The sequence below is a fragment of the Dicentrarchus labrax genome, unplaced genomic scaffold, assembly GCF_905237075.1.
Source record: "Dicentrarchus labrax unplaced genomic scaffold, dlabrax2021, whole genome shotgun sequence".
Taxonomy (NCBI): domain Eukaryota; kingdom Metazoa; phylum Chordata; class Actinopteri; family Moronidae; genus Dicentrarchus; species Dicentrarchus labrax.
This window is the reverse complement of record NW_026136721.1, coordinates 26,920,982-26,947,403: the sequence shown is the minus strand read 5'-3', so window position 1 is coordinate 26,947,403 and position 26,422 is coordinate 26,920,982. Positions and strand designations below refer to the sequence as shown.

Here is a 26,422-nt window from a genome sequence, read left to right as displayed (position 1 = left end):
TGACATTATCAGTGGAAACAGTGAACATATGCTCATCAACAAACAAACAAACAATCAGCTCATCTCTGTCCACACAAAACAAAAAATAAATAAAAATAGATCACATTTAGGGACAACAAAAGTCCAGACTGATGTTAGAATAGGAAATTGGAAAAGTTGAGTTTAGCGTGTTTTTGAATTCATTCATTATTTTCTCCACGTGCCTCCACCTCCAGCCCGCTGACGTCGCGCGGTGGCCAGCCCGTGACGCGCTCGCTTTCATTTTACGTGCGGCAGCGGCGGCGCTACAACGGAGGAGGAGGAGGAGGAGGAGGAGAGAAGAAGACTGCTGCGTTAAGTGTCAGCTTTACAGTTGAAGTGTCGTCTTCACGCTGCCACACACGGACGGACACCGCATCCTGGGGAGCGCGTACAGTCTATTTAACGTTCATTGTGATCGGCTACAACGCGGTTTTATCTCCGCCGAGCAACAACCGCGGACCTCGGCTACCGACACCTGCCTGCCCACACGGAGCATGCACAACAAAGACTGATCCAGGCACTGCGCTGTGCGGCAGCAACCCGAGCCAGGGCTGCTCTACGAAAACCCGCAAAGAAACCCATCTATATTAAAGGCTGCACACAGAGCGGGTTTGGTGCTGCAGGACGAGGAGACGGAATTCGGTGTTTGGGACCTCCATATTGCAGGCCGATCCGATCCGATCCGTGCCTGGCAGGTTTAATTATAGCAACACTTGCATGCGCGTCTGACTTTCGCGCGGACGTCCAATAGTAGACGGTGTTTGAAGGGGTCGAGGAGGAGAATATCAGGGCCTCCATCGGTGTTGTTTTTAATAATTTAATAATCTCTGCTGGACGCACTCACACACCCCGTTTGATGGTCGCCGTCGTCAGTCCTGTGTGTTCAATGTTCCCTTAAAAAAAAAAACCAGGAGAATTATGTGGGTCAGTCCCGAAGATGTGTTACTGGCGGGCGCATTATGGATCACCGAGAGAGCAAATCCGTATTTCATCCTCCAGAAACGGAAGGGCCACGGGGATGGAGGCGGAGGACTGGCGGGTAAGCTCTATTATTATATACTGCCTCGGATCCATAGCAACAAAAAAATGTCAATACTTTATTTAAACTCAGATTACCGATGATGAGAAGGTGAGATGTAAAGTAGGGGGAGTGTTTGTGTTGATGTTGGACATCAGGAAGCACATGGACGGTTAATGTGAGGAGCATCACATGACCAATCAGCGGCCACAGGTGGCCTTTCACCTGAATGTGTCAGTTAGCACAATAGTCTCTGTTTCCTCTACTAATTGATAAATTAACACTCTTTGTCAGCGTGCTTTAAAGGAGACTAAACCTTTGATCAAGCATGCTGACATCCAGCAAAACCACTCAAAGGACAAAGTCCAGCATATATACTGTCTGCTCTGACCATATAGTTCAGCAATTGGGTCATATTATGGTATACTCTGTGGTAAAAATGACTTAGGCTGCTCCTGTCTGTAAGAGAAAATGAGCTCTCAGCCATTACAACAATGCAAACAATAGCAGTTCTTGTGCAGCTGCCAGTGGCTCAACAACAGTGAATCTATTTGACCACCAACCAGAGAAATGGTCTGTTTGCTTGCTCATGCTGAATCATTCCCCTTCTTCCTTCTCTCACTCCAACTCCTCCCTCTTGCTTATTTCATCCAAAATGGGTCAAGCAGCAGCAGCAGCAGGAGAAGGAAGAGGAGTAGGATGAGGAGGAGGAGGGACATCTTATGGAAATGACAGTTTAACAAGCTGCTGTCCTGTTTTCTGTCAGAATCTTTTGGAAATTTGGTTCATTCCTTGACATGAATTCAGCTGGTTGCAGGCAACCACACAAAGCACCACTTCTTTAAGAAGATAAGATACGATAAGACGCTGTTTGACATCTTTGAGGGAATAAAGGAGATAATTATATACATAGTTTGTTCCCTGAAACCTTGATATATGAACTTGTTTGGGTGCTGATTTTGACACTTTTATCTGATGCAGTCATATGCAGAATAACGCCTGCAATAATAAGATGCTGGGTCCAGAAACCCCCATTCCTCCCTTTGTGCATGATCTTTACCATTGTGGAATATTGTTGTGCTAGATTCTGACACAGGAACAACTTCGAGGCCCTTATCATGTCAGCTGATGATGCATATTTCCATATTCCAAAACAAATTTACAATTAATTAAGTTATTACAAACCAAATGCCACACAGTGAATCTGGAACATGTTGGGGGGCTCTGGTAGTTGGTAGTGGATTATTTCAAGGCATTTTTTGCTTCTGAAAGTGAAGCCATTAAAATTGATTGATCAGTGTTGATCATCACATTTTTGTGTCACTGTCACTGCTCATTGAGCTTTAAGTTCAGTTAACTCTGGCACTGGAGTAAGTGATATGGATAAAAAGCTTACTTATAAAAACCAATCTTGATATACTATAGGGGTTTGACTCCTCATCATAGCTTCTATTTATGTAGTAAATAGCAGTTCAAGAGTGATTTTTAGAGGTAAAACTCTAACGTATTTCACAAGAAAAGTACAAAGATTAGAACAAATCTGAGAACGTTGTGTTGCAGAATTTTATTTTTCATTATTTCTCACCCCTGTAATTGTATTGTGACCCCCTACAAATTTAGGTACTTCATCACAACGATGTAAGCGTTGTTTAAATCCAGTATTATTATAAAGCAATGGTAGCCAAATACACCCAGAGATATTAAAGGGATAGCATGCAGGTGATAAATAGTATGTTAAAATCTCTATATATTGTCATATTTACCAACCATAGTTGGGCTAATAAAGGCTTAAAATAAAGATTACGGTTTTGTTAAGTTTAAGACCTGACATGCATCCAAATATAATGCACTGGTAACACATTTAGAATATAATATTTGTGATTTTACCCTCTTTGATATTAATAATTCAAAATAAGACCTGCAGCCTAATTTTCTCGGTCTCTGGTGAGTTATTACTGTAGCAACATAAAGTGTGCTAAGTGGTGCTAGGGGATGATGTCATTGTTATGTAAATGCTGAGCTTGCTGACTTGTTCTGTGTGCCAGTTGGCACTCGGCGCCCAGTGACCCTGGCACTGTCCCCAAGCACATCTTCCAGGGACAGGGGAAAACCGTCCGCAGCACCGGGATGGAGCATTTTACAGAGCCAGGCACCAATCTGCATATTCAACCTTACGGGGCTCGAGAGCCAGTGTCCGAGCTGGCAGAGGGCCAGCGTGGTGAGAAAAGGCAGATGTGTATTTGTAGGCTGGGAAACATCAGTACAGTAGCTGAGCAGAGATTGGCAGTTGCAGAATGCATTCACTTCCTCCAGAGAAAAACAGAGAAATAATTAACTCTGGAAAGGAAGAAGAAATTAATGGGGCTCTCTTGGGGTACGAACATTGCTGTCTTAGTGTCCATCCAGTCTGACAAGTCAAACAGAGGATCTTTCTCCAAATGTCCTCAACTCCAGTTCATCTTATTCATCTAATTAAACCTCATAAAGTATTCATCCTTCTGGAGCGCTGAGTAAGCGTACTCTATTGTAGTTTTCCTTTTAAGACTCAGAAGCTTGTAGGATGATAGAGATTTTAAATGTAAGTGTTCTCATTGGTGTACGTACCAGTTAAGATTATTATGCATTCAGAGAATAATAATATATTTATCATTATGTGATTTAAACCCTCGCTGTCAAGTTTTGAACCAGTAGTAGCACTATGGAGCAAAGGCAGTGATGAAGAAGAAGAAGAGGGCAATCAAGCAAACGTCCATGTAAACAACACAGGTTTCAAGCTTTTAAGAAGAATCATCTTTGCAAATGTTTTACGAGGAAAGAAATTAATTCAACACTTTTCCAGGATAGAGACAAGAAAACCCCACAGGGCATGTTTAAAAGATGCATAAAAAGCTATTTGACTTAAAGGTCCACTGTGTAGGATTTATTGGTATTTAGCGCTGTAGTTGCAGATTTCACTTGCTTCATCCTCCCTTTCCAAGCGCGAGGGAGAAACAACAGTGGCCATGAAACATGCAAAATAAGTGAACGGCCCTATCTAGAGCCAGTGTTTGGTCTCTTATTTTCAGACTATTATGCACTAATGAAAACTTGCCTATCAATATTATTTTCCATTTCTGCCAGTAGATCCTCCTAAATGTGGCACTTTTAATAAAGCTGCAAGCACGTGTGCAGTTTAGGATACCTGCTCAGTTTTTCGTGTAATATAATTTGCATGACTGATAAGCTTCCAGGTTAAAACAGTCACTTATTGTCTTACTCTTGTCTAATAATCGAGTTTGCATGTACAGTATTTTGTAGGACAGTGCAGAAGGACGTTTGAAAAAAAGTCTTGCATCCAAGTGTCTTTTGTTGTCTATGTGTGCACATATATATCTTCGGAGAGGAAGTAAAGGGAATAAGAACAGAACAAAACCTGCTTTAATCAGACTGTAGATTAAGTCAGATTCAGGCCGTCGTGTCTGTTGCTACTCAAGCTGACACAATTGTGCTGATAGCATAAAATTACACCAAAGTTTGAGTCATACAACAACACCATGTTTTACAATCCAGCTGATAATTACTGTACGTTTGGCTGGGAGTGCGTCATGCCAGACAGATACTGATTCTCTCCTTTGTAGGCCACCTAGTTACCTTGAACTTTATGACTTGTCCTTAATGTCAGCAGATGTTGAGAAACAATGGAGAAGCTAAAAAATACTTTTGATTGCATATGTGGAAGCAAGGAAACCTGCACATGTGGCTGATGATCAAGGCTTGTCTCAGGTTTCTGTAATCTGAAACAGTATTGATTTTGAGTCTGAGGGAGATTGTAGTCCTTTGTGTGCACAGCAACCATCCCCCTCAGGCTATTTGGTTTTTTTGGCAGAAAGAGGATATAAACACAAGAAAACAAGTAGTTTTTACCCTCGTGATGTTTGTTCGGTTTCTTGTTCTTCCACAGAGTGAAAAACATTAATGTTTCAGAGAAGGTGATTTGTTTTGCTTTGTAACAATAGGGAGCTTTTGTTTCTGAGAAGAGAGGCACAAAGCACCACATGATTTTATAGCTTGTTCTGTTCTCAAGAGTGTTTTCCTAACCCCCAGAAATAATAAACGGAACATGTGCCATTACAGCTGTGTGTAGTGTTCCTTCTTGTAGGTTGTGCACCCTCTCTTTCAGCGTGTGGAAGGAAATGTATCTCCGTAAAGGCAGAGGTGTGAGTTGGAACAAGCAGTCACGTGGACACATGGTTTGATGGGTTATTGCTGCAGGCATGTGATGCTTGGGGTTACCGGTAGTACATCATAACAAGCAACCCATGTTTTGGGTTTTCTCTCATCTCAGTCTTACTGGAGGTGGGACTGGGTGAATATTGAGTGGTGTTGCACCTAAAATTGTCTCCTTTCTTGTGCGTAACCCCTCTGTTTCCTGCGTTAAACCTCAGTTGGTAGGTTGAACCTTTCGTTACATGCAGTGCAACTAAAGTCCAAATTCACTGCATTTTCTGTGTCACTTCAGTATCTTTCTTACTATTTTGAAAGGAAGAACTAGCACCTTAAAAGCCTTCTCTGAGGTCAGCGTGTGAGCAACTGTTGAACTTTTCAGTTCTGACTTTTAACCATGTGATTTTTCTTTTGAGGAAGTTGTCTTCACACTTGACAAGAGGTGTTTTGTTTCTTATAAAGGGACAAAACCAAAGTGTCAGGCTGCATTCTCTCATTAGTTTCAGTGTGATTACTCTACTCAACTGCAGCCATGTGTCTGTGTTATTGACTTCTTCAGCCCTGTGGATAGGGTTAAGTGGTGAATATCTTGTGTATGTTCCTGACAGGGGTCTGACACATGACAGGAGTCAATAACTTTAGACACAGCAATCACTATCTAACTGTATGCCAGGTTTAGAGATGGTCTGCCAGCTATTTATTGAGTTCATTTGGACAAAATGGTGAGAGTAGGAATGTAAATAGGAAAATGAAAGATATGCCGAGGAAATGAGGAGAATGCAGTAGAAGGCAGGCAATTAGAGGACCTAACTGTAGTCTGAGGTCTTTATAAAAGGGGTCAGCGAGTCTAAAGCACACAGATTCACTTCTTTTATTATGTCTGTCTTTTCTTCAGACATGTTTTCCTCTCAAAATAAGAAAACATTTCAGCTTCCCTCACTTGTCTCCTCTCTCTCTCTCTTCCCCCCCCTCTCCTCCCCCTCATTCTCTCTCTGTGTGTGACTCATACTGTGTTTGCCCTGATGAGCTGCTGAACAAAAATAACCTGTCTCTCATTGCAGTTGAATCTATACCTTCTCCAAACCAAGGAGAATATTAAGTCACAAACAACTCCACTAATTCTTTGGAAAATGGTGCCAAAATGGCAACATGGCTGACTGCAGGCTTGTGTAGGAGAAAATACATTTTGTGAAGGAATCTTTTTCCGTCATAATTTGTCTTCAGTCTCGTTTAGTTAAAAACAATTGCGAGAAAATTGTACCATGAACCCAGTATTGTGAGTTGTATCATTACATATCTAGTTACAAGTGATTATTAAAAGGTTTTTGGGGTCTCCAAGTTGTGAGAATCTCTGTGGCTGGTGAGTCATTAACAAAGTCATGTCATAAATAAAGTCAGTAGTAAAGGGTCAAAGGCTATGAGTCATCTCATAATAAGACAGCAGTAAATATAAATATTAGTAAGTCACTATAATAATAAAGGGCTCTTATCTGACTGATAAGTTTTCTGGTTTGAGTATACTTCATTTTCTGGTTTTTCGCCACAGTAAAAAACACTAAAACCCTCTTAGAATTGGCTTGTAGTTTGGGTTTGGGACATGCCTCATGTTTTCTTGCTATGGGTGTGTCTTCCTCTTTCTTGCCTTTGCTTTCTACGTTTCTTTGCATGTTATTGTCACCTGCTGATCAGTGGATTAATGTGAAACCACTTGCAGGAATGTTCGCCCACATGACATGCATGTGCACGAGAATCAGCAGCAACAGTAATTTACAAAACAACAGCAGAAACACTGGCATATGTCAGACCTTTAGGTGCATCGTTCCTCTCCATTTAATTCAACACTTTAGCCCATTCATCCTTTTCTCAGGTGACTTTCTCTTTATCTATCACTGTCTTTTATCACCTTGTTGATCAGCCTGTCAATTAGTTTTACACTGGTGGTTATCTGCCTTCATTTATCCCCTGGGTTCAATTAACAAAATCACATTTAGTTATCACTTAATCATAATTATCTAACCCACAGTCATATATATATATATATATATATATCTCACTAATCTAACAAGTCTAACAAGTAAACAAATTCATTTAATGTCAAGCCACAGGATGTTTTCATACACTCAAATCTTAAACCACAAGACCTCACGGGTTTCCCCTTTGCTTAAGCATAACAAAATGGTCTGAAAGTATCAATGCACTTAATGTGTTAGCCGTCTCACATGGTTATTTATGGCTGTTGTACTTTTATTTCACAGCAGAACAAATTTATGGGTTATCTGCATCATGAGATAAGTTAAATGTAAAGTTATTATTGTTTCTGGACCAGCACAAAGAGTTTTTTAGTTATCCTTTGTGATTGGAAACCTGAAGTATTTGCTTCTCAGGCTTTGATAACCAGACTTTACTGTTAACCTTACAGGTTTGCTGGTTGGGACCCTGGATGTCGTCTTGGATTCCAGTGCTCGGATGGCCCCCTACAGGATCCTGTACCAGACTCCTGACTCTTTAGTTTACTGGACCATTGCTCATGGTATGTGCACATTAACACTTGGGTCAAAAACTGTGAGGAGATACATGTGTCTGGAAAAATGAAGCCACTTACCTCAAGACCACTTTGAGAATTCAGTTTTTTGATTCACACCACTTAAGGTGCTTTTATCGACACATTTGAGTTATACAGGTATGGGCTATTCCGGTAGAGAGCCCTCTGTATTTTTATCCCCCTGTACATCCCTCCCGTAGCCGGCACACAACACATGATGCCTTTTAGATACTGAATGCCAAGCATTACATCATGCCCCAGTGGTTTCAAAGGGCAGGATTACAGGAACATGTGCAGGAATCAATACTCAAATACGTGCGGATTTCATATAATCGGCTCGTGTTCACATTAATGTAATTTGCATATTCTATGTATGCAGTGTGCTTTGTAGACCGTCTGTGGAAGTAAATCATGCTAATTAGCATCCACACACTCCAGATTGATTAGATGCAGCTGTCTTTCTTTTTCATTTTTAGTGTGTCATTGAATATAAAATGCTCCCAGCTGTGTGTCAGGAAAAGCTTTGAAACTTCCAACACGAAACCAAGGTTGCAACAATTATTTTCATTATCAGTTAATTTGCTCATTATTTTCCCGATTAGTAAATTAATCGATTTAATCTACAAATGTAAAAATAGTGGAAACACAGAAATTTCCTGTAGCAAAAGTTGACATACTCAAACTGCATGTTTTCCCCAACCAACAGTCCAAAACCACAAGGCATTCAGTTTACTATTAGAAAAGACAAAGAAACCAAGCAGATAATCACATTTGAGAAGCTTGAACCAGTGAACTTTTGTCATTTTAGCTTGAAAATGTACTAAATTTCGACAATGTTGGTAGGAGTACTTCTTAATGGTCCAATGTGTAACATTTAGGAGGAGCTATTGGCAGAAATGAAATCTAATATTCATAGGTATGTTTTCATTAGTTTATAATCACCTTAATATATAGGACTTGCTGTGTGTTTGTTACCTTAGAATGAGTACATTTTTATCTACAGACAGCGCGGGTCACCTTCCAAGGAGGCCGCCATATTTATACAGTAGCCCAGAACTTGTCCTTTGAACTTGGAAGGGGAGGGTGAAGCAAGGGAGTTGCAATAAGCAACAACACCGCTAGATGCAACTAAATCACACAGACTGGACCTTTTTAAAGCTGAAGGAGAGAAGAATCTGGAACACTGTAAAGACATAAAATGAGCCAGAAATCCTTTTTAGGAGCCAGGTTCGTCCTATGCTTTGGTTTTAGAGCGCCTCAAATTCCATATTACAATGTTGATGTGTTGAACACCTACTCATTTATACACAGACAACAGTGTACAGCTGTATGCATACATGTATGTTTTGGCACGTGTTCTGTACGCTACCATTTTTTAAATACTTTATGTTCATATACATGTGGGAGTTATGGGCAATAAAATGCTAATTTTGGGTAAATGTAAATTAATCTGGATCTGGAACAGAGATGGGACACTATTGAGACACTGGCAAAGATGAATGTGATAGTTTATGTTTAACCATGTGTTTAATTCAGGAGTTCCCTACAAAATGTGTATATGAAATGAGTTCTATTTGTGTTCCCTATCTGAAATGAAGGCCCACAAAATACTAGCCTGGCTGGGACATTGCAGTTGATCCCCACTCCCCCTCGCTCTACACCCCTCCCAATCCTTAATTCCTCAGCCCAGAGATAGCAGGAGAGTGGAGCAGTCTGCCAGACGAGGCTAATTCAGTGAATGTGCACTTACTGAAGGGCTGTTTGCAGCAGTGTTGAGGGATAATGGTCCACAGTGGCAGCCATTACTGACATCAATTTCTCCTGCAGCCAAAAGAAATCTGCTTTAACCTCACTGATCACTGATTCCTCTAACAAAATGGTAGTGTTGCTGTTTGAACAGAATATGGACGATATGCATTTACTTTACTCTTTGCGCTTGAAATTTGACTTCAACTGATGTTTTTTACATCATTAGCCATCCAGTGAAAGAGGATCTCCCAACTCACCGTTAAGAATACAAAATACCCCAATATCTCTTACAAGAATGAATAATTTTACCATAAATTCACATGTGACTCTGTACTAGATAATTACTACAATGCCAGTTATTTCTGAAACATTACACCTTCATGCTCCTTCTGTGAGCTCAGTGGCTGAGTGCTCTAACTTTTCCTCCTCGCTCCTTTGCAGGAACCTCCCGTAAAGAGATCACAGAGCACTGGGAGTGGCTGGAACATAACCTGCTGCAGACTCTCTCCATCTTTGAGAATGAGAATGACATTACCACTTTTGTCAAAGGAAAGGTCCAGGTAACTAATCAAAGTTTACATTTGTAGATGTTTTGTACAGATTATACATACTTATTCAGAAAAGAGAGGGAAAGAGTATACATGGTGACACTGTACTTGTTAATTGGGCCCCTGCCAGATCTTAGAACAAGCTTTCTGGTTTGAGTTTAACGTGTGAAAAAACATCTTCCAGTCAGCGTTTATGAGATTGTGGTGCCGTCTTTTTCCAATTTAAAGAGAACCTGTTATTAAGTATGCAGTTTAAAGAAGGCCACAACTGCAGTTTGAATCTTTGAGCACTTGTGGACGACCCCAGAAGTGGGCGTCAGAGGATTAAGATTAATAACTGTTCCACATACATTTAAGAGGGCAATGTAAAATCACACCTTAAACAATTCTCATCTAATGCTGCTCATTTATTCCTGGCAAGATGATGCCTGTAGGAGGCTGTGCTTGATGCATATTACAATGTGGAATTTGGGTTTTTACTCTAAAACATCAATCACAAAGACTACTGCTGCTCCTCACTTCAAGGTCCCACTTTTTAATGTCCCAGCTCATTACTTCATTCCGTCTCTTTCCATCTTGCCTCAGGGGATCATCGCAGAGTACAACAAGAACCATGATGTCAAAGAGGACGATGACACCGACAAGTTCAAGGAGGCTAGCGCCAAGTTTCGTAAGTTGTTTGGGATGCCGGAGGAGGAGAAGTTGGTCAACTATTACTCCTGCAGCTACTGGAAGGGCAAGGTGCCACGACAGGGATGGCTCTACCTCAGCATCAACCACCTCTGCTTCTACTCGTACTTACTAGGAAAAGAAGGTTGGATATAGACTCTATATTACACTATTATCACAGTTTATAGTGCAGTCAGTTGTTACACCTTTCTGTACCCAAGATCTAAACCATACATCAAACTTTTCATCATTTTAGTATTCTTACATGCATCTCAAGGCAATATCCTGATATCTTGAGAGCTACTTTGGTCCATTGGTTTGTCTTGACGATATACACTAATATGTCTATCTTAATGCCTTTCTGTAATTATCAGCCAAACTGGTGGTGCGTTGGGCAGATATCACCCAGCTGGAGAAGAGCGCCACCCTACTGCTGCCCGACGTGATCAAGGTGAGCACCCGCATCAATGAGCACGTCTTCTCCGTCTTCCTCAACATCAACGAGACCTTTAAGCTGGCGGAGCAGCTGGCCAACATCGCCATGCGTCAGCTCCTGGACAACAAAGGCTTCGAGCAGGACCGCTCTCTGCCCAAGCTCAAGAAAAAGTCACCCAAGAAGGTGTCGGCACTCAAGAGGTAAAGGAAAAACTGACGCGAGTTGGAACCCTTGTACTCATTAATAATAAATGCTGTTTAAGCATGATTATGGCATGCAGTCAACTGATCATTAATGTGTTAATGTGCGGTAGAGTAATGAGTTATCTAGACACTTAATGACAGAAGATGAAAGTCTAAAATGGCATTGCAAGTTCAGATTTTAAAAGCAGCAAAAGAACAACACATGTTAGAAAATAGAAGGGTATTGTGGTTTTTAACTCTAATAGGTCTCTGCAAACCCTTAAGAATGGTGTCAAGATCTAAATTTGTTTGAATTTATGTAAGCATGATTTGGTTTCACAGCAGCGCATTATGATATGTGTCTGTCTGGGGTTGGTGTATGATGGTTGCTAACACTTCAAGATATAATGAGTTGTAAGGGTTTTTTTTGCCTTATGAGCCATACTAATTATGTTCATGCATCAATCACAGTGACTATTTCAGCCTCAAACCAAGCTGTTCTATTATATATCTACAAAAATCTGTCATCTGATATGACTGCATTTTCCATACTTCAGGGATTTGGATGCAAGAGCTAAGAGTGAGCGTTACCGGGCACTTTTCCGTCTGCCCAAAGATGAAAAACTCGACGGACACACAGACTGCACCCTGTGGACTCCCTTTAACAAGATGCACATCCTGGGACAGATGTTTGTTTCCACCAACTACATTTGCTTCACCAGCAAGGAAGAGACACTGTGTAGCCTCATCATCCCACTGCGTGAGGTGAGTTGTCCTGGCTAAATGTGTCTGTTTGTATATGAACCGCTACAGTAAGCGGAAGAAATAAAGTTTTTCTTTTTCAGCACTGCAGTCAAAACAGCAGTCACCAGCAGTAGCTGAAAGAAACCTCTAAGACGTGTCAATGTGTATGATAATGTTGTCTACCGATCTGCTCTAGAAAGACACGCACGCACACAGTGTACAAAATACATCTGTCATGCTAAATCACAGTCATCCATTTTGTTTACAGACAGCTCTGGATTGGGATTCATCTGCTATTCGTAAATCCATTACAAAGTCCTTACTAAGTTCTTACCAAATACTAGCTAGTTTTCATCAAGTTGGTTACTGAGTCCTAAAACATATGGGATGTTTTAGCTAGTAGAGACTCTATTAATATTTCAATCGGTTGCTAGGAAACATCCAAAGTGACGTCCAATCAAAAGCAATCAATTATGTAAACAGGAAGTCACTGCACCAGTGTCTGTTACACAACTTCCAAAAATAATCTCAATGGGTCAAACAAAATAATATACTTAAATGTTAATGTACAAAGGTTATGGCTTTTATTTATATATGCATACATAGAGAAATAAGTGTGTTTCAGAGCAGTTTTCAAGCAGTTTGGAATAAGTTGGATGTTTTCTTCGATTAAGCTGACCTAACTGGCAATATTTGGTCCTTTAGTCTGCCATTATTGGCATATGTGATGTGAAAACATCCTTCTACTGTCAAACTCTGGACATTCTGCATAGTGAAGCTCAAACATTCAAATAAAGGAACAAATGAGCTTTTCTATTTCTGACACTTGTCATGGATGTGGCTGTTTGTCATTTATTGCTTTTATTTTTTTTGTTAACTGAGATTGTGAACATTCCCCATCGTTCTTCCAGGTGACCATCGTGGAGAAGGCAGACAGCTCCAATGTGCTCCCCAGCCCGGTCTCCATCAGTACCAAGAATCGCATGACTTTTCTGTTTGCTAACCTGAAGGACCGAGACTTCCTGGTCCAGAGGATTTCAGACTTCCTGCAGCAGACCACCTCTAAGATCCACCTAGAGAGGGAACTTACTGGCAGCCTGAACAGCTCAGACGACGAGGTGAAAAATCTTTTAGCCCATCCTGAAGTTGTGTCTTAAATACAAAAACTAGAAAATAATGTGAATAATGATATAATGTGTCCCCTCCAGGTTTACTCCCAGCATGGATCTCTGCTGTCCAGCAGCCCACAGCACAGTCTGGGCTCAGAAAGCGAGCGTACGTTCAACCTGAACGACAGCAGCGTGCCCACAGCCACCCAAGCCCTCATGACCATGTACCGCCGCCGCTCACCTGAAGAGTTCAATCCCAAACTGGTGGGTTAAATGCACTTTTGTCAGGTACAATTAAAAGCATTCAATCTCGTTACGCATTGAAGGGCACGTAGTAACACCTTATCTAATAATACTCTAATTTGTTCTGCTTCTGTTAAAGGCTTCTTTTTTGCTTGCCTTTTAACAATTGACATTTTCGCACCCTTTCACTGCATTGAGATTAAGCTGCATGGAGGATTGCTGCTAACTGCAGCCTAGCAAGATAATTTTTCCCACAAGACTGTGTGCAAATAAAGCTACACCTGTTTGTTAACCTCAATTCAATGCAACAGTGATCCTGCATTATAAAATATTACAGTATTCAGGCTTTAGTGAGTGTGCAAGAAATACATTTAGTAAAAAAACATATTTTAGTCCAAAGCTGCTGGTGTGAAATGGTTACAGCAGGGTTGCAGTAAGTAGTAGTTGAGCTACTGCATCTCATGAAATTGTTTTCCCTCCCTGCTCAGGCGAAGGAGTTCCTGAAGGAGCAGGCATGGAAGAACCACTTTACGGAGTTTGGCCAGGGAGTGTGTATGTACCGGACTGAGAAGACGAAGGAGCTGGTCCTAAAGGGAATTCCTGAGAACATGAGAGGAGAGCTGTGGCTGCTCTTCTCTGGTGAGGAAATGTTCATAAAAGGCCTGAAGTAAACACGGCTTTAAGACACTCTGAGCATAAAGTAGTTTACCTAGTGAGACCACACCCTGCATACTACGTGCTCACACTTGATCATAACAACACATGCTGAATATTTGAAGCAGTTGTCATTTACCCACAGGCACCCTACTGACAAATACACAATGTTTTTTTTCTGTAGTGCTGCCAGAGGTGGGAAGTAAGGAAGTACAAATACTTAGTTACTACAAATACTAACTTATTTAGTAACATAACAAAAACGCAGAAAACAACATAAAAGACATAGCGTTATATGACAAAACAGACAAGACTCGACCTTATTCGAAGTTTCAGTTGGCTTTGCACAGAAACAGCTGGTATGTTCTTCAGAGGATATACATAAAACATTAAATATAGTGTATTTCAGAACCTGTACTTTTTCAGTACTTCTTTTTTACTATTCAGCCAGTAAACTGAAAAATTGTTTTTCTTCTCCAATTTTTTCGTTTGAATGATTTTACACCCCGGAAGATGTAACGTAAAAGGCAGTATTTCACAAGGAACAGTGAACAATTTGAGAAAAATCTGGAAAAAGTCATTTGGAGGGACCCCTCAGATATTTTTAGGGACAGCGCTCAGGTGGTCCTGACCCCCAGGTTAAGAACTACTGGGTTGGCAACTTGGAGGAGCGTCCAAGAAAACGCTTATTCTCTGGGTGGAAAACATATACCGTACCGCAACAGCAGTATATTTGGAATTATACTGTATGTTCTTTACTGCACTGAATACTTAAATATGAAAATACAGCACGTATATGCACAAAGAATATGTACTTTACAATTGTTGTTTTCATGGGCACAATAATGCCACTACTGTAAATACACAGAGAAAAGCAGTCTGGTCACTTAAAGAAGGTTAAGTAATAATCATGCTGACATGACAGAAGTTATCTTTAATATCTGGAGGAAATGTGGTTCGGAGACTTAAAAAGAGAGGAGGACCTATATCTTGTGACTGTCATTCTTTAACAACTTGCTGCCTTGTCAGGTATGCAACAAGCTCCAGACTTTCCTGTTTACAGGTAGAGTCATGTGTTATGCACCAGCCGCAGCTTGTACTCATCCTCACCTGAGCGGAGCTGGGTTACAAACAGTTCCTCCCTCTCTCCCCAGTGACCCACTTATGGCTCACTTGGTTGTTGCCGTAGCTGCATTGTGTTTATCTCAGTCACACTCACCTGCGTCTTACCCAATGAGTTTTCCTTTCACTAATCTAAAAAAAAAATATTTACTACGCTTTTTTCAAACATTCATAATTGGTATCTGTTTTTAGATCAAACGGTATCAAAACCAGTTTGGCGAGCTTAATAAGCACTTACTGAGGAATCTGGATAACTGTGCTGATTAAAACCTTGAACCTGGACTGATATAAACAGATTTACGTATGTGGGTTTACTCTGCAGAGTTATTCAGATAAAGTTAACCTCTAAGGCATGTAAATACCAAGTGCAAGTGCCATTTGTGTTACAGCGTATTTACTACTGTGTACGTTTACTACTTAACATTTGCAATCTTCTTGGTTCTTGGTTTCTTTAAATCATACTTTGTGTTAATACAGAGATACCAAAGACAACCTTAATGTGACAATAAGGATTGTAGGGCATCTTTTTGTGGATGCTAGTGGAGTCTTCTATATGTGCAGGCCATAAGAGTGTGATGTGCACATTGATGAGTAACTGAAATACTTAATGAAACTTGTGTATATGTGAAACTGGAACTCAGATAAAATCAGTTCAGGTTTTTGTGTTTATGATGGCTTATGTAGTATACCATATGACTACCAGGAATAGTGTAGAGTTATGACAACCAGTGGAAGAAATCTGGAAAAACAATATTATCCTTTTTGTTTCCTTTGTTTTTTGGTGAGATGTCTTCCTAAATTAAGTTATTTTTTTCTTTTTTATCTCACCAGCACAATCTTTTCTTTATCCATTAATTATATTTTATTGTTTTGTAACTTGTGCAAATGAAAACTTAAGACTAATGGTTCAACATAAAGAAGGAAACTTTCAAACTTCCAGAAAAATTCAAATTTAATAAAAATATTGACCATATATTCTCCCAAGTTGACTGATTGCACAAATTGCTACTCTTAATAAACCTACAAGATACAGAAGCCACGGTACCACATACCACTATACCTAGATGCCATCATGGATATTGACCTGAAATATAGTATATGTATTTATTATATTTATTCAGTACCTTTTTATTATTTTGGTATTTCCATGTCCATAAAGTTACTTATCTATGTATCTCTTCATGTACTTCTGCTGCTGTGACAATAAAATCTCCCCTGCATAAGGTCAATAAAGTTAAAATTATCTTTATAGCATTTAAATATTTAATGACATTTTGCAAGTTATCAACCCCATCACAAAGACTATTACCGTACCTCTACCAGTTTAAACCTTTTTAAATCCCGTGTGTTTTTTCATAGGGGCGATCAACGAGATGGCCACCCACCCCGGATACTACGAAGACCTGGTGGAGAAGTCGATGGGCAAATACAACCTGGCAACAGAGGAGATAGAGAGGGACCTGCACCGCTCTCTCCCTGAGCACCCGGCCTTTCAGAATGAGATGGGCATCGCTGCCCTCCGCAGGGTCCTCACAGCCTACGCATTCAGAAACCCCAACATCGGATACTGTCAGGTAAACACGCTGTTGTTTTGATTTTGAGTTGAGCTGACAGAAACCTTGCAGCCCTTGACAATACTTGACTTTTTATTCTCTCCCTCGACACCACAGGCTATGAATATTGTGACGTCTGTGTTGCTGCTCTATGCCAAAGAAGAGGAGGCTTTTTGGCTGCTTGTGGCGCTCTGTGAGAGGATGCTGCCTGACTACTACAACACCAGGGTCGTAGGTCAGTATGTGCGCCTCCCTCTGTGTTTTAGGGTGTTTGATTTGACAGTTTTCTATTTGTTTAACATCCCCCGCTCTTCCCCAGGAGCCCTAGTTGATCAGGGTGTCTTCGAGGAGCTCGCTCGCGAGTACGTTCCTCAGCTGTACGACTGCATGCAGGACCTTGGGGTCATCTCCACCATCTCGCTCTCCTGGTTCCTCACCCTCTTCCTGTCTGTCATGCCGTTTGAGAGTGCGGTGGTGGTGGTGGACTGCTTCTTCTACGATGGCATCAAGGTCATCTTTCAGCTGGCGCTCTCCGTGCTGCATGCCAACATCCACCAGCTGCTTGGGTGCAAGGACGATGGCGAGGCCATGACCGTATTAGGCAGGTTAGGAAATATCTAGATTCTGGATATTATGGGTGTGTCATTCACTGTCAGGACACAAATATTACTCTACGCCAAAAACCATTTATCTATATATTTTTGACATTTGCATATTGTAGATACTTGGACAGTGTGACCAATAAGGACAGCACCCTCCCTCCCATCCCCCACCTGCACTCCTTACTGACCGACAATGGAGAACCACATCCAGAGGTCGACATCTTCAAACTGGTCCGCAGCTCCTACGAGGTATTTAACCTGATGATAATGTGTCTCTGTGAGCCTGTGTCGTCCTCCATGTTGGGAAAAGTACAAGTTTGAGTATGTGAGTGCTCAAGTTTGTCTGTTTGTCCCCGTTTGTCATCCATTTCCTTTCTCAAGGAACTGTAAGGTTACAGCTTTCAGTGTTTTGAATTTTAAATGTAATTGTTTTCGGCTGACTTGATGGTAATAATATACTTTTTATTTATTTGAGTACTTTTTCACTTTTACTTGAGTAAAGAAATTGAATCAGTATTTCTACTTTTAGTCTTTTTTAGTCTTTTTAGTATCTGTACTTCTACTTGAGTAAAGAATGTGTGCACTTTTTCCACATCTGGATAACAGTAATACCACAGCCAGGTTCACCTGTATTTCTCTCTGTTTTTCCTTTTTGTGCCAGAAATTTGGTTCAATCCGTGCAGATGTGATTGAACAGATGCGGTTCAAACAGAGACTGAGGGTCATCCAAACCATTGAAGATACAACTAAACGCAACGTGGTGAGAACCCACTGACTTACTCTTATAGATACTAGAATTAGGCAAAAGTTTGTGATTTTTAAGACTATTTACTGCTAATGTTCTTGCTCAACCCTGTTGTGAAGACAGAAGAACAGTGATCTGATAACAAACCAACTCTAAATATATAATGGTAAAAAAAAGTCTCTTACTTCTGCAGGTTTGAGCTTTGAAACTGAACTACATTCTGGTCATTGTTAGATTATCTGCTCTCTCTTCACACTTTATATTATTATCTATGTTCTATTTTTACCTAATGTGATTATATTTATCTTTCAGGTCAGGACAATTGTAACAGAGACGGCCTTCAGTATTGATGAGCTGGAGGAGCTCTATGTGCTCTTCAAGGTGAGTTACAGCTTACAGTTCCCACTAACTGTTCTGCTGCAAGAGCACTACAGACAGGAAATCAAAAAGTCTTTTGTTCTCTACAGAGAAAATAAATAATAGCCTAGGAGCCTTAATATTAGTGCTCTAGCTGTTTTCCTCTAGTCCAACATATTCTTGGGGCACAGGCCTGTATAAACACAAGGTGAAGATTAATGTGCCACTTTAATGGCGCGGTCTTCTTAATGATTCAGATTATTCAAGAGTGAAATTGTTTTCCAAACATGCTGTCAAAGCATTTTGTGTATTTCACAAACATGACAGAATGAGACTACACTAATGGTTATTGTTTATTAGTAAAACTCAATATCTCAGGAACACCTCGAGGGAATCTCTTTCAATTTGGCACAAATGTCCACTTGGATTCAAGGATGAACTCATTAGAAGTTGGAGGTCAAAGGTTGAGGTCATTGTGACATCACAAAACACATTTTGGACATATTTTAAGAATAGATGACCATATTTCACAATTGGTGGGACAATGAATCTGTAAAACTTTTGACTCAAAGTGACCTTGACAAACATTTTTGGTCATAACTCAAGAATTGATGCGGTAATTCTGACAAAATTTCACACAGATCTTTGAAGGGACACAACGATGAAGTGATGACATGTTTTACCCAAAAGCTCAAAGGTCAACTTCACTGAGACATCTAAATGCCCTGGCTATTTTTGGCCATTATTCAGCGCCATAACTCTGGAACAGAAGGGCAGATTGTCATCAGAATAATGTGACTGCAAATTATTGGAGTCGCATCTAAAAATGCCCAGAGAAAACAAAAGCACAACATTTTGTCTAACTATACTACAAGAATCCATCTTTACATAGTAATCAAGTATCTGTGTACCTGTTTAGCCAGTACATTTATCATAATCCTTTTTATTTATCATTTAAAAAATGTATATCACTGATATCATACATTTGTACCATCAATATACTGATAACTTCCATTAAGGCCAAAAAAACTGCAATATGGCTTGTTGGCGGTGGCATACTTAGTAATTCTACTTTGTATTTAAATTGTTTTGATTTTCATATGGTGTTTTACAGTTTTCACTTCTCTCTTCGCATCTTCAGGCGGAGCACCTGACCAGCTGTTACTGGGGCGGCAGCAGCAACCCCACAGAGCGTCATGACCCCAGCCTGCCCTACCTGGAGCAGTACCGCATCGACGTGGAGCAGTTCAAAGGCCTGTTCAATCTGCTGTTCCCCTGGGCCAACGGGGCCCACTCAGACCCCCTGGCTGTGCGCTTCTTCCGTCTCCTTGACCATAACGGGGATACCCTCATCAATTTTCGGGAGTTCATAAATGGCCTGGGTAAGCACAGTATGGGTTGTGGGTGTGTCCTTGTAAATATTCCTTGGGAGTAATGGTTTGTAACGCAGCTGTTCAGTTGACAAATTGATGTTGTACTCTGTTGTGATTGTAATTTAATGCAGTATTGTATTTAAGATGATGTATTACATTTGGAAGCAGCTACGATGTGTCTGATTTCTAAAGCTGGTTGTTGTGTTTCAGGTGTTTTGTGTCACGGGGACCTTACTGAGAAGCTGAAGCTCCTCTACAAGATGCATGTCATACCTGGTGAGTGTGCATCGATGCAGTTCATTCATCTTGGAAAGTCGTCTTTAGGGAACTTCAGAAAAATGTTTAATTTCAATGGAAAATGTTACGCTTTGAACACTTTGTCTTACACTTGACAAATAATTTTCTCAGGATTAATGTGTCATGTGTTTGTTTTTTTACTACATGACATTACTACAACTACTCAGTGTCTTCAGCTTAATGAATACTTAACTTTGACTTTTATTAGAAATCACCCATGAGCAGGAAGAGCCAGACTCTGCCTTCGAGGCCACTCAGTACTTCTTTGAAGACATCACTCCAGAAACATCCATCGGTAAGGACCTGAGACTGACGTTTTTTGTGATCACATTTGTATTGCATTCCATACACACACTATGCATGTGCAGCAAGATGATATAATATAACCATATATCATCATTAACATTGTATGTATGGATGGATGTATGGATGGATGTATGGATGGATGTATGTATGTATGTATGTATGTATGTATGTAGGTATGTAGGTATGTATGTAGGTATGTATGTTCCCACATTTACCCACAATATAACCCTCAAGATAAAATAAATAATGTCTAGGAGATTAAAGATGAAACAGTATTAGTGGTACTTGTTTGAATATAACAACTCTGAACCCAATTTCTCCCATTGTATAGTAAAGATACAATACTGTACTCATCAGAAACAATTCAAAAAGCAAGTCAAATTTTATTATTATTATTTATGTAATTCTCAGGAGTATAAAATTAGTTAATAAAGCTGTTGTGCTTTGATGTGCAGATTGTTTGTAGACAATTGTTGAGTTAATTCATTGTGCCTCATTTGAAATAGACAGCTTTCATTAGCTCTCAGCAAATATTCACAATATGAGGTGACACATTATATGTTTCTGTATGTTTCTGTTCTCCTGGTGATGTATTGTACAGCACTGTTGCTGTTTTCAATATAAAGCATTTGATTGATAGATTGTTATCATGATATTTGTATCTGTGATATATGTTTTTGTGATTATGGGCATGTGATTTGCAGTGGAGAGTGTGGTTGCATTAACCTTGAAACCGTAGACATCGTGTGCAGCCTGAAAGCACAAACAAAACTTTGATACACAAGTTAAATTATGCATGTACGGCACAAGCCTGCAGGAGTATCATGTGTTGAATATGCAGAAGAGAGAGAAACTGCCTCAAACAGCTTTGCTGATCTGAAAGCTGTTGTTTGGAAAATTAAACTTGTGATGTAGTGTCACTTGTATTATGTGGCCTGCAGTATGTAGTTTGGAAGCAACAAAATACAGTAAATGTTTGATGTAATGTGCTTGTTTTCAAAACAGAGAATAGAGGATGCAACTAAAAGCGCTAAATGTTCATTCTAGCTCTTGCAATTGGATATCCTGACGTTTTTAATTGAACAAATGTTGATGTTCGTCACGCTCCTCTCTCCTCAGGTCATGACTCAAAGTGCAGAAGTGAGAGAGATGATGGATTCGTCAGAGTTACATTTAAGACTGAAAAAGGTAAGCAGTGTAGTCAGTTATTGCAGAAGGAACATAAAATATGTATTATACTATGCTATATTGTCCCCATTTGCCTGACACGAGCAGCAAGATGTTTAATTTCATTTAAATGGCAAACCATTCAAGTGTGAAATTAGCTAGTCTTGAGGAGCAGCCAAGAAAATTGTCTTCACACAAAACTGTATTATATGGGTGTGACTTTCATATACTCAACATGACTGATGTAAAACCATTGCCACAGAATATCAAAAAAAATCTTATTTCCTTCTGGATGTCTGAAACAACATGTGAAATACACACACACACACACACACACACACACACACACACACACACACACACACACACACACACACACACCAACAACAACAAGCTGTACTCATTTATCAAAACACTGACACCAATTCAAGTTTTGTATTTACCTGAGAAATAGGGTAAAAAAATGTGTTCAGTCTTTAATCACAGTACAGAAACTGGCAGACAGCAGTTGCATCTAAAACTAAAGCTGAGCTCCCACATAAATCATTCGTCTGTGGGGGGTCGCTAATAAATTATTAACAACAATTACTTTAATCATAAAAAAAGCATTTTTCAATGTAACAAGTATTATTTCTCTCTGGATTGACTGCCTCCTTTCTATTGGATTTATGACTCATGCATCCTCCCACGAGTGGAGCACTACATAGGATAGGGCATTAGTGCATAAAATAATGAGACTTACTTTCATATGATACCAAAAGTGTGGAAATGTGCTCTACCTTTGAGTGATGGGTCTCAGTTGGCATATTTCATTTTATTGGCACTTCGTTGCCATATCGCAGGGCAATTTCAGGTTGTTGAAATCTACTTGTTCAATTGTTGCAATAGTTGTCTAGGCTATTATTTATTTATCCCTGCCCCTGATGTTGCTTTTGGACCCTGTCTAAATCCAAAATGTGAGTTTGTGAATAAATAATATCAATAACGCATTCATTTGTAAATCTTACAGTGAAGAAGCTGAACACTCCTGAATATCGCCATTACCTCAAACTGTGGAACCAGGAGACAAAACCTAAGCGAGAAAACACAAAAGATCTCCCCAAGCTGAATCAGGTAAGACTTCGCCCTCTGTATCGGTCTTTATATACAATATGTGTATGGGAAACTCAGTTGTTACAGTAGTGAGTATGGCTAACCTGTCGTGTTTTTTTTTTTCCTCCAGAGCCAGTTTATCGAGTTTTGCAAGACCCTCTACAGCATGTTCAGTGAGGATGTTGCAGAACAGGAGCTGTATCATGCCACAGCGACAGTCACCAGTCTGTTGCTGGAAATGGGAGAAGTGGGGAAGCTCTTCTCCTCCTCTGGCAGAAGGGACCACAACATGGAGGATAAACCAGAGTCCAGCATGTGTAGGAGAGATGTCGCAGATCCCAAAACCACCCAGGAGGCCGTGTCTGACAGTGTGTTCCAGGACCAGAGTGACGCCTTTGTCCCTGCAGGTCTGGAGAACAAGCCAAACCCCTGTGAGGAGGGGAAAGGGGACGACGAAAGGAGCGAGCAGCTGCCACCTATGCAAGACATCAAGCTGGAGGACTCGTCTCCCAAAGACACAGGCACGTCATCCGCCATGCTTATCTCAGATGATGAAACCAAAGATGACACCTCAATGTCATCTTACTCGGTGCTCAGCGCAGGCTCCCACGAGCTGGATGAAAAGCTGCAGTGCGAGGACATTGCAGACGACACAGTGCTGGTGCGCAGCGACAGCGGCTCCGACGGTGAAAGAGGTAACCGCCATGGCGGCGGACCCCACGACAGAGGGCTGCCTCACAGCACCAGCATTGATAAAGACTGGGCCATCACATTTGAGCAGTTCCTGGCCTCTGTGCTCACCGAGCAGGCCCTGGTGCATTATTTTGAGAAGCCAGTGGACGTGGCAGCTCGTATAACTAACGCCAAGAATGTGCGTAAAGTTGGGCGCTCCCTCTCGACAAGTGACTATGAGATCTCGCTATCTGGCTGAGGCCTTTTTAAGGGAGATTTCACACAAAGACTTTTGCTGTTTTGAAAGGGAAACATGACTATCAGTCATTGGTATAAGTGAGTTTTAGAGGATAATGAAGGTAAATGTGAATTGTATGTGTATGATAGTTGAATGAATGTGACCAAAAACTGCTGTTAGCAATGTATTTTACCAGATGTGAAAGACTTTTATTATAACAATCACTAGGTTCTGTCCAGCTAAGAAGGAACAGGACATTAATATTAAGGTTTGCTCAGATGAAATCAGTGTGAACATGTAGTAGCTGTACTTTATAAGACATTATGCATAGGTGTTAATATCGTAATCTCTAGTACTTCTTAGGCTATGTAGATGTAAATGTCCACAGACACGGTACAGTTCTAAACTGGGATATTGATAGTCTACGTACGGTCACCTAACATTATATCTGCTCAAACTGTTGCTCCCTTACTTTATGATTCCATTTGCTGTTAATCACTAAATATTTTTAGTTTGTTGTCAAATTACAATACGGGGAACTAGAAAACAAAGCTGTAAAAATTCAATGATGAAGTGAATTTTCATTTATTATTGTGTAAACTCTCTTCAGCTAACACAATGTGTCACTATGGCAGAAACTGTTCTTTTTCACACACATATCTATAGCTTCCTGGACATTCACTCCCCAAAATTGTTGCCAATAATCACTCCAGTGTGTCTTCTTCAGTTTTATTGATAATTGCAAACAACTTGTACAAAAACAATCACAACCACAAAGGGTTAAGGAGTTCAAAGGAAGGTATGTGTGCTAAGAAGTGATGATTACACTAAAAAAAAAAAGCTGTTGAATGAAGAGCCTGCACTTTCTTTGTTTACAACATAATGTGATCCACTAATATGTATTTGCTTGACATTTGCGTACCTATTGTCTGTACTCCAAACTAAACTGTTTGCCTTTTTTTAAAAAACATGTTTTAACCTTTTTGCTCTGAACATTTTTACTTTGCTGTTTTTATGTGAATATTTTTTTATTTTAAACGTCCAGGTGTTATTACTCTGGATTATGATGCATTGTGTGTCACTCCATCTAATTAAAATTACAGTATGATTGACTCAATGCTGCACAGTATAATGCCTCAAGCCTCTTCCATTGACTTCCTCAGACCGAGGAGGATACTGAGTGTTACTGCCATCTGGTGGAAGATAATTTATGCTACCAATCATTAATTTCCTCAAGATTTTTAGCAAAGTCAAATATGATTCCACAGACGCAAACATGTTATTAACATTCGTTCTTTTTGAACAAGTTGAAATATACAAAACTTGACGATTTATGCTCGGAACATTGCACTTTCTCAAAATATCGGGACATTTCATTGAGAGCCTTTTGAGAGAGAACGCAGCAACAAGCACTTTGAAGACCTTCTTTATTAAACCTCAGTTGGTTACAGGGCTTCTCTTACGCTTCCTCTAAACACACTGGGGTTGTAGCTCAGGTCAACCAATCACAGTAAGCCTAATGTGCCCTCTCCGACACATGATAAAGCTATAAATTATGAATTATGAATCTATCAGAAATTATGTTTGTACGAGCAGGGTGATGAAATATTGCTTATATCTGTTCTGGTGTCCACAGGTTGGTCTCACTCTTTGCTTTCCAGAAATTATAAAATCCTCATCTTAAAGCAATCCTGAGGTTTCATATCTAACTAAATGAATAGGAAGATTCTTATTTCCCTGCCTTGAGGGCCTTTTGTTTGCTTTAGATCCTGTTTCTTCAATGTTATTTATTATGGTGTTTTTAAATTAGCATTATACACTCAATTTCCAGTTTATTAGGTACATATAACTTAAACTAATGCAGCCCTGCTTTCATGACTATTATATGTTCAGATTTGTCAAAACTGATTTGAATTCCACGACTTTACTTTGTGGTGTTGTTGAACTGTATTGCTTGAGAGGTATTTATAATATTTAGTTTATCCTCATTGATATACAGTAAATAGCATTTTAGAAATACCTCACAGTACAGTACAACACAATACAACTCAACAAGCAACAAACTACAGCCTCCAAAATGACCATGAAGTTGAATCAACACCTCTCCAAGCAGTCTCAACAAACACTGATTATAACCTTACATGTAGGAGTTATTGCAGGACTGTGGTATAAGACTAGTTTTAGTTTTACCAATTAAACCGGCAACTGAGCGTTGGGGGAAAAGGTCACACATTCTTCCCTTTTACTTTTTCCCCAAAAAACAGATTTTCCCATAATTCCAATTCTGTTTGAGAAGCTACATAGGTTGAATTTAGGGCAAGGTATTACGAAACAGGCACCGTCACTGCTGCCAAACTGCTGAGAGGTCGAACGCGGTGTGATGCAAAGTTCTTATCTGCTAGTGAACTTCAGTCACCACTTCACGTCACTACTCTCCCCCAAAGCTTTTTTTTTTAAAGCCGGTGTCCTCTTTCATAGAAATGTGAAAGGGATGTGTTATTAAAGAAATCCTATATGAGCAGCAGGATGTAATACGTTTTATAACAAACAAATGAGAATGAGATGAAATACTGTGTGATTCAGTAAGGCTACTACGAGAGTGGATGGGCAACCTGGTGTGAGGTTTGACTCCTGCCAATCAGCTACTAACACTTTCTCTGTTGTGTTGACCTGTTCTGTCATTGGCTGAGAGCAAAGACAAGCCTCCAATGAACTCATCTGAAAATGTTTTATTATTATATTATTTTAATGCAGTGGTACAAATCTGAGTAAACTGAAGA

At 40.0% G+C, this 26,422-nt stretch overlaps 1 protein-coding gene across 1 annotated transcript; it reads left to right on the top strand.

Moving 5' to 3' along the window:
- Nucleotides 1-276: 276 nt before the first annotated feature.
- On the top strand, nt 277-24,774 carry tbc1d9 (TBC1 domain family, member 9 (with GRAM domain)). Its single transcript, XM_051384888.1, has 21 exons — nt 277-1,060; nt 7,662-7,772; nt 9,975-10,093; nt 10,667-10,895; nt 11,125-11,386; nt 11,926-12,133; nt 13,024-13,230; nt 13,321-13,485; nt 13,953-14,103; nt 16,600-16,814; nt 16,911-17,028; nt 17,113-17,398; nt 17,515-17,644; nt 18,057-18,155; nt 18,453-18,521; nt 19,639-19,879; nt 20,081-20,146; nt 20,376-20,462; nt 21,593-21,661; nt 22,650-22,753; nt 22,863-24,774. Exons 1-21 carry the CDS (start codon nt 940-942, stop codon nt 23,661-23,663), a joined length of 3,858 nt encoding a protein of 1,285 aa, XP_051240848.1. The 5' UTR covers nt 277-939; the 3' UTR covers nt 23,664-24,774.
- The last annotated feature ends 1,648 nt before the right edge of the window (nt 24,775-26,422 follow it).